The following is a 17466-nucleotide window of genomic DNA, read 5'->3' as shown; positions in this document are numbered from 1 at the left end:
ATTTCTGTTCATGTGGTTTTTATTGCTCCTGCTGAAGACTAAAGCAAACTGAAAACAGAAAAAATTGTATTTGATTTTGCTCTCCTGCTGTTCTTAGTCTGCAGATATTCTTCTGTTATCTCAAAGTACAGCCTCTGTTACAGAGTTTGCTGTACATGCTTATGTGTTGGCTTTGACATTAGTGGCAGCTCTCCTGTGGCATATTCTCCTGGCAGTTCAGTTGTAAATATGGGGGCAGAAGCTGAAGTCTGTCTGTCTGCAGACAGAGGCTGATTTTATCCAGTAGCAGCAGTTCAGTTGTAATGTGTTTTCAGGCAGATTCAAAAATTAACCAGCAATTTTTTTCTACATAGTCCACACTGCAATATGCGGAAGAGAGAGTTTTCTGTACTGTTATTTCTTTCTTTTATCCCCTTTCCAATGAGCTTATTTCACAGATGTACAAGGGAACACAAGGACGAATAAAGCCAATAAAACCCTCCACTAAGCAGCATGGCTGGCTGCATTCAGAGGTGGCGAACAGCTTGGCACATATTTTCTCCACCTCCTACAATAAATCCTAACAGCTTTATGTTGATGGCCTTCTAATTAATAGGTTGTAAAGTTGATGAGCGTTTATGGGCTTTAACTTACTATACCACGAGTGAATCCTTATTTTCCTCCTATTCTCAATATTCTTACAATTTCTTAAACTGAACTGAAAATGAGGCATTTTTCTATCAGTGTTTCTCTCTTTTCATAACACATAGAAGAAAAGATAAAGCAATGCAGTAGATAGTGATATCTAGAGCTAATTTGCGCAGCAGCTTAAGTGTATGCAGTGTTAGATAATGCAAGGGATGGAGGCACTTCACCTGCATGTGAACTCCTGCTGTGTGTTTAGCCCTGATAGCCTCCACTCTTCATGCCCCAGGTTTGGAGATCTTCCATAGCCACCATTTCTCTCACAGTCGAATGTAGAGACTTTATTTCAAGCTTAGTTGAATAGGTTATTGTTATGTTATGTCTTCTGGTCTTCCTAAAGTAATATTGGCTCCATTACAGCTACTTCAGAAAAGCTGCTAGAATGCTGTTGAATCCTAAAGTCTCTGCATTGGTTGCCTGACTGTTTTAGAATATATTTTAAGGTGCTCTTACTGATATTATATATAGGCTGTGAATCCCTATTTGATTTAGTTGTGCAGCCCCTCAGGTCTCCTTTTATCTAAACAGAGAATTAAAACACACATAGAAGGATCTTTCTCCTATTGCAGCCTTCAGCTCTGGAAGAACCTTACTAAGGACCTGAGAGCAGCAAGAGTTTAGATGTGTTGAATCGCATTGTTGATCTTCTTGTTGACTTCCAGTTGTGGGTTGAGATGTACACAAGTGGACGCAATTGTTAAAAAAAAGGCCAGAGGTGGCTCTGGGGAGCACTGCACTGAAGTTGTGTTGTTTTTCCTCCGACACTTACCAGCATGTCCAGCCCTTTAAATATGGCAATGTCAACAAGATTGTTTTAAAAACCACAAAAAATCTATTCAATCTGGCTTTAGTTTATGCTTATAACTATTTATCATTTCTGAAGTTTTCTCATTTTATTGGTATTTATCTTATAAATACTCCTGGGAGTACTGTCAAGTCTTTTCTCCAAAATATGTATTATTTTAGATTTTATTTTTTGTATTTTTACCCTTTGTTTTTGTTCAGTATAACTTCAGTGTTTTAAAACTTGTATTTATTTCTCCATGTAGTGTTTTGTTTTGTTTGTTTTTTGTGCAAGTCTACATGATTGTGTTTTCAAAGTTCCTCATCCACTATAATTGGATGTTTAATCTCTCTTCTAATTTTTCATAATTTGTTAAATTTTTCATTCAAAAATATCAGGCAATATTTTAACAAGTATCCACCTTGTATTGCTTTACGTAGTTTTACTACAGCTTGTCAGCTATGTCACGGGATACATCCCAGGGATAAGCACTGCTTTAAACTCACTAGTTAACCAACGTGTAAAATTCTGTCTGACAAATAATTAAACAGTCTATGATTTTTACGGGAATTTCATTTTAAAAGTGAGAGATGGAATATTAAGAAGACACTCTAGAAAATTAAATATTTAAATAAAAAATAATTTGCATTTCATTGAGTGAAATAGGTATTTCATCCCCTAACAACAATGACTAACATTGGTTGCCACAGACCACTGACACACCCTAATCTCAGTGAAGTCATTACCTGGATTAGAGGCACCTGTTCCAAATTGTCACCTGTATAAAAGGTCACCTGCCAACAGACTCAGTGACACGACTATTTCCATCAGTCTGTAAAGGCAACGAAGGCAAGGAATCCTTATTCAAGAGGAAGGATTCCTGTTAATGTGTCTGCTCGGGAGAGGGTCTGGTTCGGAGCTCGGAGGGAAACGGACATTTCCAGAAGCCATGTATGATTGCGGTACCGCGAAGACGGGAAAATTTTTAACTGAACTTTTGATGATAAATGCGACTTAAATCAGAACATGGCAATGATGGATTTAGAAAGAAGTGACTGGAATAGTGTGGATTGTAGTGACGAGGAAGGGATAGGTAGTCAAAATGAAGAAAAAGAGTGGGAAAAGGTGAGGAAGGATGGTTCGAAGCAGCGAACTGCTGAAAGAGAGGAAAAAGAGAAGTGAGGAAAGTACAGAAGACACTGATAGTCAAAGCATTGAGGAAAGAGCAGAAGAATCAAAAAATCCAACTATGAATATTATAGTAAGATTTGATGAAGAAGAAGGGGTTAAGAAGATTGATCCACTTAAGTTAACAAAAGCACTTAAAGAGCATTTTTGAGAAATTAAACATGCTAAAATATTGAGAGACTCAAATCTTCTGATTGCATGTAATTCCGAAATTCAGGTGGAAAAAGCGAAGAAATTTGGTTGGGTGTGTAAAGTCAAAGTTAGAACAATTGTTAGAGTGAGTGAAAAAAGAAATAATGAAAGTAAAGGAATTAATACAGGAGTGCCTTTAAGTGGAAATATGAAAGATTTAGTTGGGAAATTAAAAGAACAAAATAAGGAAGTAAAAGGAGCACGAAGACTGACAAAGGGTCCAGAGAAAGTTGAAACAGAAACTGTGTTGGTGGAGTATGAAACAAAGGAGGTTTTCTTTGGTTTGATAAGATTTAGTGTCAGGGAATTTGTGCCTAAACCAGTAGGATGTTTCAACTGTCAGGAATTTGGCCATGTTGCAAAAATGTGTAAAGGAAAAAGGAGATGTGCCCGATGTTCTGGAGACCATGAATATGGAAAATGTGGAGTTGAAGTTAAACCAAAGTGCTGTAGTAGTGGAGGAGAGCATAGTGTCGCCTTTTGGGGATGTGTATAATTGTTTGCTGTGATGAAACAGCAAACAATTATACAGAAAACAAAGGTTATGCAGAAAGTAACATATGCAGAAGCATGTAAAATGGTTGAAAAAGAGAAACAAAATGGAAAATTGTTGACAGGAGAAAAACAAGTAATCCAAAAGGTTACGGAAATGGTTGAAAGGAAAATAGAAGAGGAAAAAAAAGAAAATTCTGACTTTTATTGCAGGAGTAATAAATGCAACCTCAGATGTGAAATCAAAGATGGAAAGGATTCAGATTATTTTTAATAATCTGCCATAGCTTAGATTTGAAGAATATTTGATGGGAAGATATAAGGGGAAGAACTACAGTATGTAGTCAAACAAGTCAAGAAGGATCATGTGGGTCATTTTCCTTTCTTTTCTTTCATAATTTTAATCTTACAATGGAATGCAGGGAGTCTTTTGTCAAATGGTCAAGATTTAAAACTGTTTATTTATGAGCAGGAAGTAAAACCTGATATAATTTGTATACAGGAAACATGGCTGAAGCCTTTTTTGGACTTCAGAGTACATGGATATATTGCAGTAAGATATGATAGAAAATAAGGAAATGGGGGTGGGTGTCTTTCTCTGATTAAGGAAGTTATTGCATACAAATAATTGAAAGGAAAGGGGATTTGGAGTATGTAGCAATTGAAATATGGGTAGAAGAGAAGGTAATATTGATTATAAATTTTTACAATCCCTGTAAGAAGCTTGAAATAAGTAAACTTGAGGAGATGGACATGAAAGGAAATACTATTTGGTGTGGAGATTTTACTGCACATCATTCATTATGGGGAGGTGAAAAAGTTGATTATAATGGTAAAGTTTTAGAAACAATTTTAGATAGTAATAATTTTGTATGTTTGAATAATGGTAAGAAGACAAGAATTGATATTAATTCAGGTAAGGAATCTGTATTGGATTTATCATTTGTTTCTAGTTGGTTAGCTACATTGTCCATGTGATTGGCAAGTTAAAAATAAGTCTTTTGGTTGTGATCATTATATTATAACCAACAATATAAGGATGGGTCAGGTACAGAGTCCTGAAATGATAGGAGGAAAGTGGATATTTGGGAAAGCAAATTGGGAAAAAATTAATAACTTATGTGAATGTAGGGTTTTAAATGTTCAAAATGATTTGAGTATTGAAAGTATGAATCAAGAGATCAGTCAGTGTATTTTAGCAGCTGCTGAGGAGTTTATTTCAAAGACCTCAGGGAAAAATAGGAGAAAGTTAGTTCCATGATGGAATGATGAGTGTAGAACAGCAGTCAGAGAAAGAAATAAAGCATTTAAATTGGTTAAAAGGTCTCATAATTTTCAACATTTAATTGAATATAAAAACACAGGCAAAAGTAAGAAGAACAATAAGAAGAGCAAAAAGAATATATTGGAGATATTTCTGTGACAAAATTGGTAGCAGTACAAAGATAGGGGAAGTTTGGGGAATGATCAAAAAATGGAGGGGGATAGAAGAGATTGGAGTTATTCGATGCTTAGTAAAAAAAAAACCAATATAGTAGCAATAAATGATAGGGAAAAGGCTGATATTTTAGTAAGCACGTTTGTGGAGATACATAGTGGGAAAAATTTATCAGTTAATGAAATACAGGGAAGATAGAAAACTAAAAGGAAAAATTATAAAGTTTTAAGAAGGAAGGATGACTTACTGATGATTTGATGAATTATCCCTTCTCTATTGGAGAACTGAAAAGTGCTTTGGATAGAACTAGGAATATTGCTCCCGGTAAAGATGAAGTGTGTTATATTATGTTAAGGCATGTGAGTGATGACGTTTTAAATAAATTATTAATTTTGTATAATAAGATTTGGAAAGAGGGGAGACTGCCTTGTAAATGGAAAGAAGCCATTGATATTCCGATAAAGAAACCTGGGAAAGATCCTAGTAATCCTTGAAACTACAGACCGATTGCTTTAACTTCTAATATGTGTAAACTGATGGAAAGGATGGTGAACGAGAGATTAATACAATATTTGGAGTCAAGAAATAAAATTGCTCCTTATCTGAGTGGCTTTCGTAGAGGGAGAGGAGGTATAGATCCTGTTTTATGAAGAAGATATTAGAAAAGCTCAGATTAATAAGGAAACTGTTGTTGCTGTGTTTTATGATGTAGAAAAAGCATAGAGAGAAGGGTTAATGATTAAATTACATCAGATAGGTATAGGAGGTAATATGTTTAATTGTTATGGGATTTTTTTATGTGATAGAGCTATTCAAGTCAAAATAGGATCTCATGTTTCACAATCATGTAAAATAGAAAATGGAAGTCCTCAAGGAAGTGTGGTAAGCCCAACATTATTCTTAGTTATGATTGATGATATTTTTAAAGAATTATCAATTAGTTTTGGCAAATCACTTTTTTCAGATGATGGAGCATTATGGAAAAGGGGAAGAAATGTAGAACATCTTATTTTAAACTTCAGGAAGGCATAGATAAAGTGGGTAAGTGGGGGATAGAGTGGGGTTTTAAATTTTCAATTGAGAAGACAGAAGTAATGTTTTTTACAAATAAAAAAATTGGGGTTGATAAAAAGTTGTATTTATATTGGAAAGAGTTGGAAAGGGTCGACTGTTTTTGTTTTTTGGGAGTAGTTTTTGATAAGAAGCTAACTTGGGAAAATCATATAGAACATATGGAGAAAAAGAAAAAGGTTCTTAATATTATGAGTTGTTTAGCAGGTTGACATGGGGAGCAAGTTTTGAATCATTTAAAAATGTTTATGTGTCACTAATTCGGTTAAGAATAGATTGTGGGAGTGTGGTGTATGGCTCAGCGGCTAAAACTAGGTTAAATTTTTTTTGTGTTATTCAAACTAGAGCATTGAGAATTTGTTTAGGGGCAGTTAAATCAACTCCAGTACGTGCTTTACAAATAGAATCAGGAGAAATGCCATTATGTATCAGAAGACAACAGATAAGGGTTAATTATTAGATAAATTTAAAAGGACATAATGAAGATCATCCAATTAATAACATATTGGAAAATTGTTGGGAAAGAGGAAAGGAACACATTAATAGTTCTGGGTGGGTTGAGGATGACAGGGCAAAAACATTTAATGTATATAACACAGAATTTAGTCCAACAGTATTGTGGCCTTTGAGACCTACATGGACATATGTTAATATAGACAGATCATTATTAAATATTAAGAAAAGAAATATAACAGATATTTGCCAAGAATTTTATGATCAAATACAGAATAAATATAATGATTATTTGCAAATTTATACTGATGGTTCAAAAGACCCAAAAAATGAAGCAACCAGTATAGCAGTAGTGATTCCTGAATTAAAGATTAATATTTCAAAAAGAACATCTAATTATCTCAGTATATATGCAGTAGAATCATGTGCCATATTATTAGCTTTAGAATGGGTGAAGGATACTAATATAAATAAAATAATAGTTTGTAGTGATTCATCATCTGCATTGTTGAGTATTGAAAAGGAACGTACAAATAATCATCAAAATATATTATATGAGGTTATGGCTGTTCATCATAGAATATGTGAACAAAATAAAAATGTAATATTATTTTGGACTCCTGCTCATGTGGGTATTTTGGGTAAAGAAAGAGCAGATAGGTTGGCTAAGGAGGCTATTAAAAAAGAAGTTGGTTGATATGCCAGTAAAGTTATCTAAATCTGAAGGCAAAGGTATAGTTTGGAGAGAAAGTAAGAAGTTATGGAAAATTAGGTGGGATAATGAAATAAATGGAAGGCATTCATATAAAATACAAAATACAGTTGATGTAGTAAGGATTAGAGGAATAAACAGGAGAGAGGAGATAATTCTAAATAGAATAAGAACCGGTCACAGTTTTTTAAATGCAACTCTTTTTAAGATGGGGGAAACATCTTTCTGGTTATGTAGTTGGTGTGATACTGTAGAAACAATGGAACATGTTTTTATTAGTTGTAGAAAATATGTAAATCAAAGAAGATTATTAAAACGGAATTAGGTTTTAATAGGGAATTGAAATTTGAGAATGTGGTTGATCAGTTAAATAGTATTGAGGGGGAAAAGAAGATTTTTCGTTTTTAAAAAAATACTGGGATCATTATGAGAATTTGAGGTGTAGATATTAGGATCCAATAGATGGCAGTAGTGAACAATAATGGATGTAAGCTGACGTTAAAATCTAAAGAAGAAGAAGAAGAAGAAGACGACTCAGCAACATGCCAACCTCTCCACATGGGCAAGACTAAAGAGCTGTCTAAAGATGTCAGGGACAAAATTGTTGACCTACACAAGACTGTAATGGGCTACTAAGCCATAAGTAAGAAGCTGGATGAGAAGGTGACAACTGTTGGTGCAATTATTTGGAAGTGTAAGAAGTACATTACTGTCAATTAACATAGGCCTGGCGCTCCATGCAAGATGTCTTCTCATGGAGTCTTATTGATTGATTGTGAGAAAGTTTAAAATTCAGCCAAGAACTATAGGGAAGGAGCTGGTTAATGATCTCAAGGCAGCTGGGACCACAGCCTCCAAAAAAAACATTGGTAATACACTGAGACGTAATGGTTTAAAATCCTGTAGTGCACGCAAGGCACTTCTGTTCAAGAAGGTTCACATCCAGGCCTGCCTCACGTTTGCCAATGAACATATTAATGACTCTGTGAGAAACTGGGAGAAGGTGCTCTGTGTAACAGTTGTTAAAAGGGTCAACAACGTCACACTGGACTCAGGATCTGCACCAGTTTATTCCTAAAAGACACAGTGTGGGGATACACTCAACCAGTGGGTACAGCAGACACACAGTCAGATCCCAGCAGCGTAGTTAGCCAGCTTCTCCTTATATACAGTGTATCATAAAAGTGAGTGCACCCCTCACATTTCTGCAAATATTTAAGTATATCTTTTCATGGGACAACACTGACACAATGACATTTTGACACAATGAAAGGTAGTCTGTGTGCAGCTTATATAACAGTGCAAATTTATTCTTCCCTCAAAATAACTCTAAATACAGTCATTAATCTCTAAACCACCGGCAACAAAAGTGAGTACACCCCTTAGTGAAAGTTCAATATTTTGCGTGGCCACCATTATTTATCAAACTACCTTAACCCTCCTGGGCATGGAGTTTACCAGAGCTTTACAGGTTGCCACTGGAATTATATTGACAACAAATGGAATAAAGAAAAATAAAATTATGTACAAATAGGCATCAAAAAATATATGAATGCATAATGCAAAATAATATTAATAAAAATCAAAAATTTAATACAAAGCTCAAAGTTCCTGCTTTATGTAAAAAAATGTATAAAGGACCAATTCTGAAATACATTTCTTAAATTAAAAGACCTGCTGTGCTTGCCAACAAGGATTTTTCCACCAAGTATTTGCACAAGAAATACTTGGCGGACTCAAACGCAACCTGACAAGATGAAGACCAAACAAAAGATTTCGAAAGACTGACAAGTTTAGTCAGCGGACTAACCACATGTGATTTTTTCTTTTTTTTTGCAAAACCCCTGATAAAAACCACACATTCCCAAAAATCGACGTAGAGCTTTTTTCATTTTATTACTATTATTATTTTTTATTTTATTTTTTTTACATTTTATGCAGATTATGGATTTTCATGCCACATTCATTTTTATACATACTGACTGTGGGTAAAATACATTTTTTGTGTGTACGCCACTTTATACATAGACCCCAGGTGTGTGGCAATAAAAGCAATCACGATTGTTTGCTTTTAAAGCAACTGATGGCACATTTCGACGCACCCGCCTTGGAGATGCATTTTTTTTCATTCGGATTGAACGATTTTCTGAGATGAATTTTGTAAAGAAAACACACTTTTGTGACTTAAAATAAACTCGTCAGCCAAAAGTGCTGCGTTTGTTAAAGATGACACTTTGTTTGTTTAGATAAGTCACAATCTGTTCAGGAGACACTTTTTAAACTCTTCCAACAAAATGAGTGATTTCAGATCATCAATAGTTGTAACTTTACACAAATGACACCATTTACCAAACAAAATGTTCTTCTCTTGCACAAACTCAACGAATGTCTGATTAGCAGTTTTATTAAAATTCCTAATTTCTGATGATATGCTTCAGGGACAAGTTCGTAAGCTTGCAACACAATTTTCTTAAGAGTTTCATAATCCAATCTCTCTTTTCTTCTATGTCAGCTTAACATCACACGCAGACCCGTGTGAAGTCTGCGTGTGATGTTACCCAACAAACAGCTCCAATAGTGCACAGCAAAGATTTCGTTCAAGTGTATCAGGAACATAAAAAACACAAAAACATTTACCACACAAAAAGTACGTAAAAACACCAAAACATTCGGTCCGTTACAGTTGTATGTAATGGACCACTAAATAATTGTGGTGTTCCAGGACTTTTCAAATGGAGATGTTGCAAATCTTTGAATTGCTTTGACTTGTATAGGGATTAGTGTTTGTGTGGTGAGATATTGAAACGAAAAGGTGACATGCATGTAGAATGAATCACTATTTTTCTCATCCAGGTTTTTTTGTTGCCTCAAACTAGATTCATCTTGGATGGTAATAACACTTAGGCAAGAAATCAATTCCCATTTCCCAGTAGTGAGATGTCCAAGCTTTCCTTGTGCCTGATTATCCAGACACAGATCTTAATCTCCCTGTGTATTTGATAGGACAGCTTTTTCACTGTGGATTGTTTGTTAAAGGCCTTGCTGCAATCCTTCTGGTAAAACAAGTTTCCCAACAGCCACTACAGCCTTCTTAACACATCCCAATTCTTCCCAGGAGTTATGCTCATACAGACACAAAAATGCAGCACTTCACATGCTGCTCCTTTTAAGCTCCATGATTAGGCTTTAATTTCCAACAGATGGCGAGGATTTTCTTCTCCTAAAAGAAAATGCACAGGCATACAAGAACTGTTTATGGCCTTTAATAAACAGCCACGGTGCTGGGAAATCTCTTTGTGTAGCTACTGACCAAAACATTTGTGCTTTTTTTTTGTTAGGGAAACAGAATATAAAGGTCTTCAGTTTTCTCTAGATCAGGTTACATCCAAGGCCTCCTTCCCGTTCAGCACCAATAGTGTCACCAACAGCCTTCCAGAGAACTGCAAAACCCTCAAAAGCAGAGTGATGCGCCCCAAGACCAAATCTAGACTTTCACCATACACTCAGGTGAGATTTCTGTGTTTTGTTGCAATACCATTCAGATTACAGGTTACAGGTTGTGCTGCAAATGAGTGAACTGGGGTCATTGCAATAAAACTGTTTCTGAAAGCAGATAGAGCACAAGCAGCATGTTATGCAAATGAAAATGACTTATTCAATCCTAAGAATATTTACAATTCTGGTCAGTGGGTTACACACAACCATCATGGGCATGACATTAACATTGTTTTTAACATTTTACTTAAAGAAATTCATACAAGGTCATACAAGGTCAATATTGTACATATATGAAAATTTAAATTAAAAAAAGGAGATGCTGAGAGTTCTAGAACAGGGGTCCTCAAATCCCAGCTTTGAGGGTCGGTGTCCTGCAACTTTTAGATGTGTCCCTGGTTCAACACAGTTCAACAGTGACGTGCACAGACATTTTGGGGGGCAGGTTTTCAAGTTTGAAAAAAAGGGCACCTTGTGCGACAAATGAAACCACCGGCAAATTGTTGATTGCGCTTCTTGCACAATTTTCTAAATCTTACTTCCAATTCATATAAACTCATTCAAAAAAAACCCCCACTTTTGTCTTTGAAGTTATCTTCCAACAAAAACCAAGATCAAGTAACGGTGAACGGTGAGCACAATTTGTTAAATTTGAAACCAAATATCAGAAGCCACCATTCCTAGGCTTCAGGTACAGCCCATGTTCCTCCTTCAACCATCCACCAGAAGGCTGTCACAAATTTAGCTACATCCATCCACCACTTCTTCATCCAGACCATGCTGTCACTCTGCTTCACCACAGATCTCCACAGCCTTAAGAAACACCTGAGTCGGACATCTGCAACACATTGGCATTACTGTCCTCCACACAGACACTCTGGTCATATGCTCTCCTATAATTTCACATTGCCTACCTCCATCCCTTTTATTTGGTCATGTCACAATCCAACTCCCTTCTTCCGTCATTACAATAAACAGTATGTGAATCTGCCCAAATTCCATCTACTCCACTGGTCCTCAGAGTCTATCACAAAACAACATAATCTGAAAGCGACTCTGCTAAAAACTCGTTCCCTCAACAATAAAAACCACATTCATTTATAACTGAAAATATTCTTGACTTTCTCTGTCTCACTGAAGCATGGCACAAACCCCTGGATTATTTCTCTATAAACCAGACCACACCCCTGGCTTTACATACATTAAAAAAGCTTCCCTGAGGAGCACGGAGATGGTGTTAGAGCTGTACATAGAAAGGACATTAAAACAACATTCTTGATGTTCTTTCATTTGAACATATTGCTTTATTGCTAGTCATTACAGTCATTTATCAATTCCCACTTCACCTACTACTCAAACCTTACATACTCTGGTGCATCTAGCCCAAGACTCCACTGTAAATAAACACTTTTTATCCCAGTGATGACATCTCCAACTCCTTTACAGCAGATTACAATAATCAGACTACCACCACCTTTGCCTCAACCTCCCCACATGATCCCTTCGTTGCAGTACTGGTCTCTCCTGTTACCTCAGTTGAGATGTCCAAGCTCATAGCAGGGATGTAAAGCTTCACTTGTACTTTGAACACTGTCTCATCCTGTACATGCTCCTCCTCAGTTACATTACCCATAGTCAAACTCCCTCAAACTAAACTGTGACAAGTCAGACATCAACATGGGTCCCAAATCCCTTACCAAATCATCAACAACTTCAGCCTCACCATTGACAGCACCACTGTTTCCACCCACTCACATCTGCAACTTTGGGGTCATGTTAGACAGTAACCGCTCCTTTGAACACCATGTCATCTCATCACAAGAACTGCCTTCTTTCATCTAAAAAATATTGCTTTCCTCCGTCCATCACTCCCCTTCTCATCCATGCAGTCTTCATCACCTCCAGATTGGACTACTGTAAAAATTCTTCATGATTCATCATCCAAAGTTCTCAATAATCTCCAGCACATAAAAATCTCTGCTGCACACCCACTCCCTATGGGAGCAAGGCTCAGTACAGCAACTACCTGTACACTACATGTACAGTACATAAGCATGCACTGATAAATTTAAATAATCTATTAACAATTACAATATTACTGTATTATATCTGTCAAGCATAAAGTTACCACAAAGTTCAGATTTCTTTGCTCAACATCTACAAAAAGTCTCATCACACAAATGGCCAAAATTATACCTGCCTGATTGCCCAGTTGACTGTGCATCATTAGATGTACAGCTTCAGTTCAGTTAGTAAGCAGGTCATATTTTCATTGTTGTGGCTCCAACATGCACCACTGCACCCCATTTTGTCCTGCCTGCCAGTCTTCATATAAAATCCTCAAAGCTATTCTGAATTACTGCTGCTGTAATTCTCCTCCTGATTATCTTTATCACAGGAAGCCATTATGCTGCCGTGCTTACTGCTTGGCCTATATTCCCCTCGCTACGATGCTCTTTCTCAGCAACCATAGGCGAGTGTTCAACTATGTCCATTTATGTGTCCTTTTTTATGTTTATTTTTTTCTAACCAGTTTACTTATTGTTCAAAAGTGTTCTAAGGGCACAAAAATAATCAAAAAAGAGTTGAATAGTGGTGAAATAAAAATCACTGCAGGTGTATGTTTTATAATTAGGGATCCCTGCTAAATGTACAGCTTACAGAGCTGTACATTACAAAACCTAAAACAATTACATTTAAGACATGATGATTGTATGTAAACTTCTGACCATAACTTCCAAATTTTTTTTAAGTATTTGGGTATTATGGGTGTTTTGTAGAAGAACTATGGTCTCTTCTTCTTTCAAAAGATTCCCTTTTTCTTTGAGAGTTATCTGTTATCTTTGAGAGTTATCTGTTATCTGTTATGATCTGTTATCAAGATCATAACAGTTATCTGTTATGATCTTGTCATAACAGTTATCTGTTATGATCTTGGATTCTAAGATCATAAATGTATCCTTCTTTTGTGTCTGTTACAGAAATGTAAAAAAGTTATTTCTCTTAAACTGCTATTTAAGTTGGTTCCAGCCCACTGTTCAGACCTCACCTAAAATGGGGGATTGCACGTGCAATTTCTTTGATTTGTTCAAAGCTGACTCCTTTGTGAGTTCTAATTGAGTCAGTAGGTTAAGGACTACAAAAGCAGTTCTTGGCGAAAAGCCTGTTCAGTTTCTTCAGGCAGCAGTACAGAAATCTGACTGTTAACAACCCAGTTTTTTGCATGACACATAACCCTTTCAGCAACTGGCTTGCTTTGGTGGATGGGTGCCAAACAATAAAAAAAGTCTGGCATGTCCCAGTGGATCTGATCGGGTTTTCTAACCTATAGCTTATTGATGTATTTGCAAATTGTTTTTACAAAAAACTCAAACAAGATTTTTTTTATTTTTTGCATGTGTTAAAACTTGTTTGCTGTCCACAGTAATATTCAAAGGAATTCCTACATTTTTAAATAAAATCCTGAAATCCAGCAGTTTTATTTGCCAAGTTTCTTAACATATTTCTTCTTGCACACTCTCTCCATGTTACAGTATCCTAGCTTCAACACAGAGTCTGACCTGGACAGTCCACGGGGAAGCAGTCCTCTCACAGACTCAGCTTCCCCTCAGCTGAGTGAACACATGGAAGCCTCTTACAGCTGCAGAAACTTATCTGATCCACAGAGTCTCTGCTACAATTTATCTGAAGAGCAGCACCACACCACCAGTGATATCCACACACACATCCATGCACACGGTCAAGGGCAGAGTTGTGAGAGGGGTCAATGTGATGCAGGTAGATATTTTCTTGGAGCTCCACCAACCAGCAGGGATACGTGGTTCAGCACAGCCCAGTCCTTTATACCACTGAGTAAAAGGTATTTGGACAACCATGATGGATACAATAGCAGTTTGGCAAGCATCTCAGCAATCCAGAGCAAGCAAGGTAAGGACTTACAACATGGCTAAATATGTCCTACCTAAATATGTGAGCAAGAGATAGGCATAGTATGACCAAAACTAGAAAGGAAAGGAGGCTCTTGTGTCAACTGCAGTAATATTGATTCAAGTTCATTCTTCTGACTGTTGTGTTTTTATTCTCTCTCTTTCTACAGGCCGAGCCCACTGGGAGGAAGACAGCATAGTCAGCTCTCCAGGTGGAGACTCAGTCAGTGACTCAGGAGATCTGTATCAAGCAGATCACCATTCCTGCAGCCCAGAGGAGCCCAATAAGATTGAGACTCTGATTAGGGCCACACAGCAGATGATCAAGGAAGAAGAGAATCAAATGCAGTTACGCAAGAGCTTTGAAAATACACCTCCAGGCATTGCCAATGAGCTTCACAGGGGTGCTGCTTCAGGTTTTACTTCAGAGTACACTCAACGGTCCTTACAAACTATGGTGTGCCAAAGTTTTAGCCAAGTGATAAGCCCTGCTTCTAGTCCTACCCCTCTATCCAGATTTAGCAGTCCTAGTGCGGAGTGTTCGCACAGGCCCAAAGACTACCACCAGACTGACATGAATCCTCTTCCTTTGCAGTTACACAACCCATTTGGTCGGTTGGTCTGCACACCTTTACCTACACCAGCCCCTGCACTTTACCCCTCTCACAGTCACCGACGATCCTATGTGGACAGACATCCTTCATATTCCTTGACAGACTACACTCTGGAGCACCTGTATGACCCTGAGAACCTGCGGGGCTACTGTACATCTGCTAGCACTGACCACTACGATCATTTCCTTGTACCAGGAGAACAAAATCCTGGACATAAAGGGCAGTCATTCATTCTCACCAACAGTAGCGTTAGCTCCCACAAAGGGACTAGAGTCACATAGCTTGTACAAGCTGGCTATCTGGCAGGGTTCAGCTATTTACAGTTTGCATTCTAACTCTGCAAGGAAGCAACAAGTCAGGCAATAACTATAGAGGGAATTAATATATTTCTGAGTATGTGAAAAATATTCACAAGATGAAATAACAAAATCATAGTAGAATACCAGTGCCTGAAATCTTAACAGATAATGTTATTTCATTCTGTCATTGTGTCCTTGGGCAAGACACTTCACCCTCCTTGCCTGCTGGTGCTGATCTGAGGTTCCGGTGGCGCCGGTACATGGCAGCCTCACCTCTGTCAGACTGCCCCAAAGCAGTTGTGGCTACTATCCAGTAGCTTGTAACCTCAGTGTGTGAATGTGTGTGAGTGGATGAATGACTGACTGTAGTGTCAAGCTCTTTGGGGTCCTCTGGATTTGACAAGGCACTGTAAGGCAAAGCCATTTACAATTCCATCCAAGTTTGTCTTTTATTTTTCCTGAAAGAAAGTATCATCTGAACTGACTACAACACATTTATTAAACCCACCCTAAAATATGAGGAGCCAGTTAGAGAGTATCAAGCAGTAGTTTCTCTTGGCATTTAGAGGCCTGCTTTCATCCTCATTGTGTTACAGTAATCACTGAGGTGAAAACTAACCATGTTCCAATTTCTGAAGTTAAGCCAAGATTCAAGGAGTTTTTTATTCAGGTCAGCCTGTATCATTATCGGATTGGATGAAGTAGCTGTTGGTGGGAAGTCATCTAGGAACTGAAAAACTGCAAGTGTGTTAATGAAAGAGCTCACTTCCTGCACTGTGACATTTCTAACATTTGGGAAAATAAAATTGTAGGTAGTCTGGGTACTGTCCCTGTTTATCCCGCAAGCAATTCATTTTAGAAAGTGTTCATCCTGCATGTGTGATTTTCTTGTCAAACAGATAATGGCATAAACAAATCTGAGTTCTGTTGATGTTGTCAATTCATTTGATAGAGAAAATTGGAAGAAAATAATGGAACTGGAGTCCCTTGTCTTTCAGACTGTATTTACCTTTACCTGCTTAGTCACAATGAGCTTTCTAAAATTTTGTACTGCAACAATTAGAGATATGTAAAGTTATCAAATCTCTGTTTTGGTTCAAGTTGATCTGACAGCTATAACCTCACAAACTGATATGCAAAACAATTTTCTGCACTCTCACTCATCCTTGAGGAAGAGGGTAAGCAAAGAGACAGATGCACTCATGACCGCCATAATACAAATTAAACATAACCTGACATTGAGATCTGCTCATACTGAAAGAATAACTAGATATTTATACTAAAGATAGATGTTGATAATCGAAAGAGGCCTAAAAAAGATTGGGTCCATGTGCAACATGAGGAGATGCCAGGCCAAGGAGCTCAAATGACACGGTTACAATGATGGATCACAGAAGCAACTGTTAATAAACTTGGATTCAAGTGTCAAGTTTACCTTTTCTGACACCTTCTAAATTAACCTATATTTATACAAGTGTGTGGGCGTGTGTGGGTGTGTGTTTTATTTGGTTTGCTAAACCATAAGACATGTTTCATTGCTTACTGTTATTTATAGTGTTACTATAAATATGCTTTGAAGAGAAAATCCCTTCATGTATAAGCACATGTGCAAAAACTGTATTGAATAAATATTTCCACATAAATTTGAGAAATGAGTTTGAAATGAATGCAGTCAGATCCAATTTAACAGATTGTTTAATGAGTGTATTTTGACAGATTCTAAAAAAAAAAAAAAATTAAATAAACCCTTTTTGCAGGGATGACTTGTGCTTCTTTTCCTATCTGTTGCTGTTATTGGGTTTCTTGGTCCTGCAATGTCTAAAACTTCGACATCTGTACTAAAATCTGACGAAAGTTTCCATTATAGACTTAAGACATTCTTTTTCCTCAATGGAGATGATACTATACTACAGTATATCATAGTACTATACTATACTAAAAAGCTCAGCAAGTGCCACATTTGGTCTGAAAGCAGTGTCCAAGAGGAAATTAACTGCCACCATTTTCATCTATAAAACTGCAACTGAAGATACAGCGACTCCTTGCAGTTTGTAAAGTCACTACAAACTGCATGGATAGGCTTGGCTGCAATTCAACCTGGGGTGACTCACATAAAGA

At 37.0% G+C, this 17466-nt stretch overlaps 1 protein-coding gene across 1 annotated transcript in view; it reads left to right on the top strand.

Moving 5' to 3' along the window:
* Positions 1-17120, top strand: part of LOC116717784 (single-minded homolog 1-A) — a 28199-nt gene extending 11079 nt beyond the window's left edge. The window contains exons 10-12 of the mRNA XM_032559387.1: positions 10353-10521; positions 14043-14436; positions 14606-17120. Of these exons, the coding sequence (XP_032415278.1) occupies positions 10353-10521; positions 14043-14436; positions 14606-15330 (1288 nt within the window). The 3' untranslated portion in view covers positions 15331-17120. The remainder of the gene's footprint in view (positions 1-10352; positions 10522-14042; positions 14437-14605) is intronic.
* Positions 17121-17466: the final 346 nt, after the last annotated feature.

Source organism: Xiphophorus hellerii, chromosome 3 (genome assembly GCF_003331165.1).
Source record: "Xiphophorus hellerii strain 12219 chromosome 3, Xiphophorus_hellerii-4.1, whole genome shotgun sequence".
In the NCBI taxonomy this organism is placed as follows: domain Eukaryota; kingdom Metazoa; phylum Chordata; class Actinopteri; order Cyprinodontiformes; family Poeciliidae; genus Xiphophorus; species Xiphophorus hellerii.
Note: the sequence above shows the minus strand (reverse complement) of the source record. Positions and strands in the feature narration are given on the sequence as shown.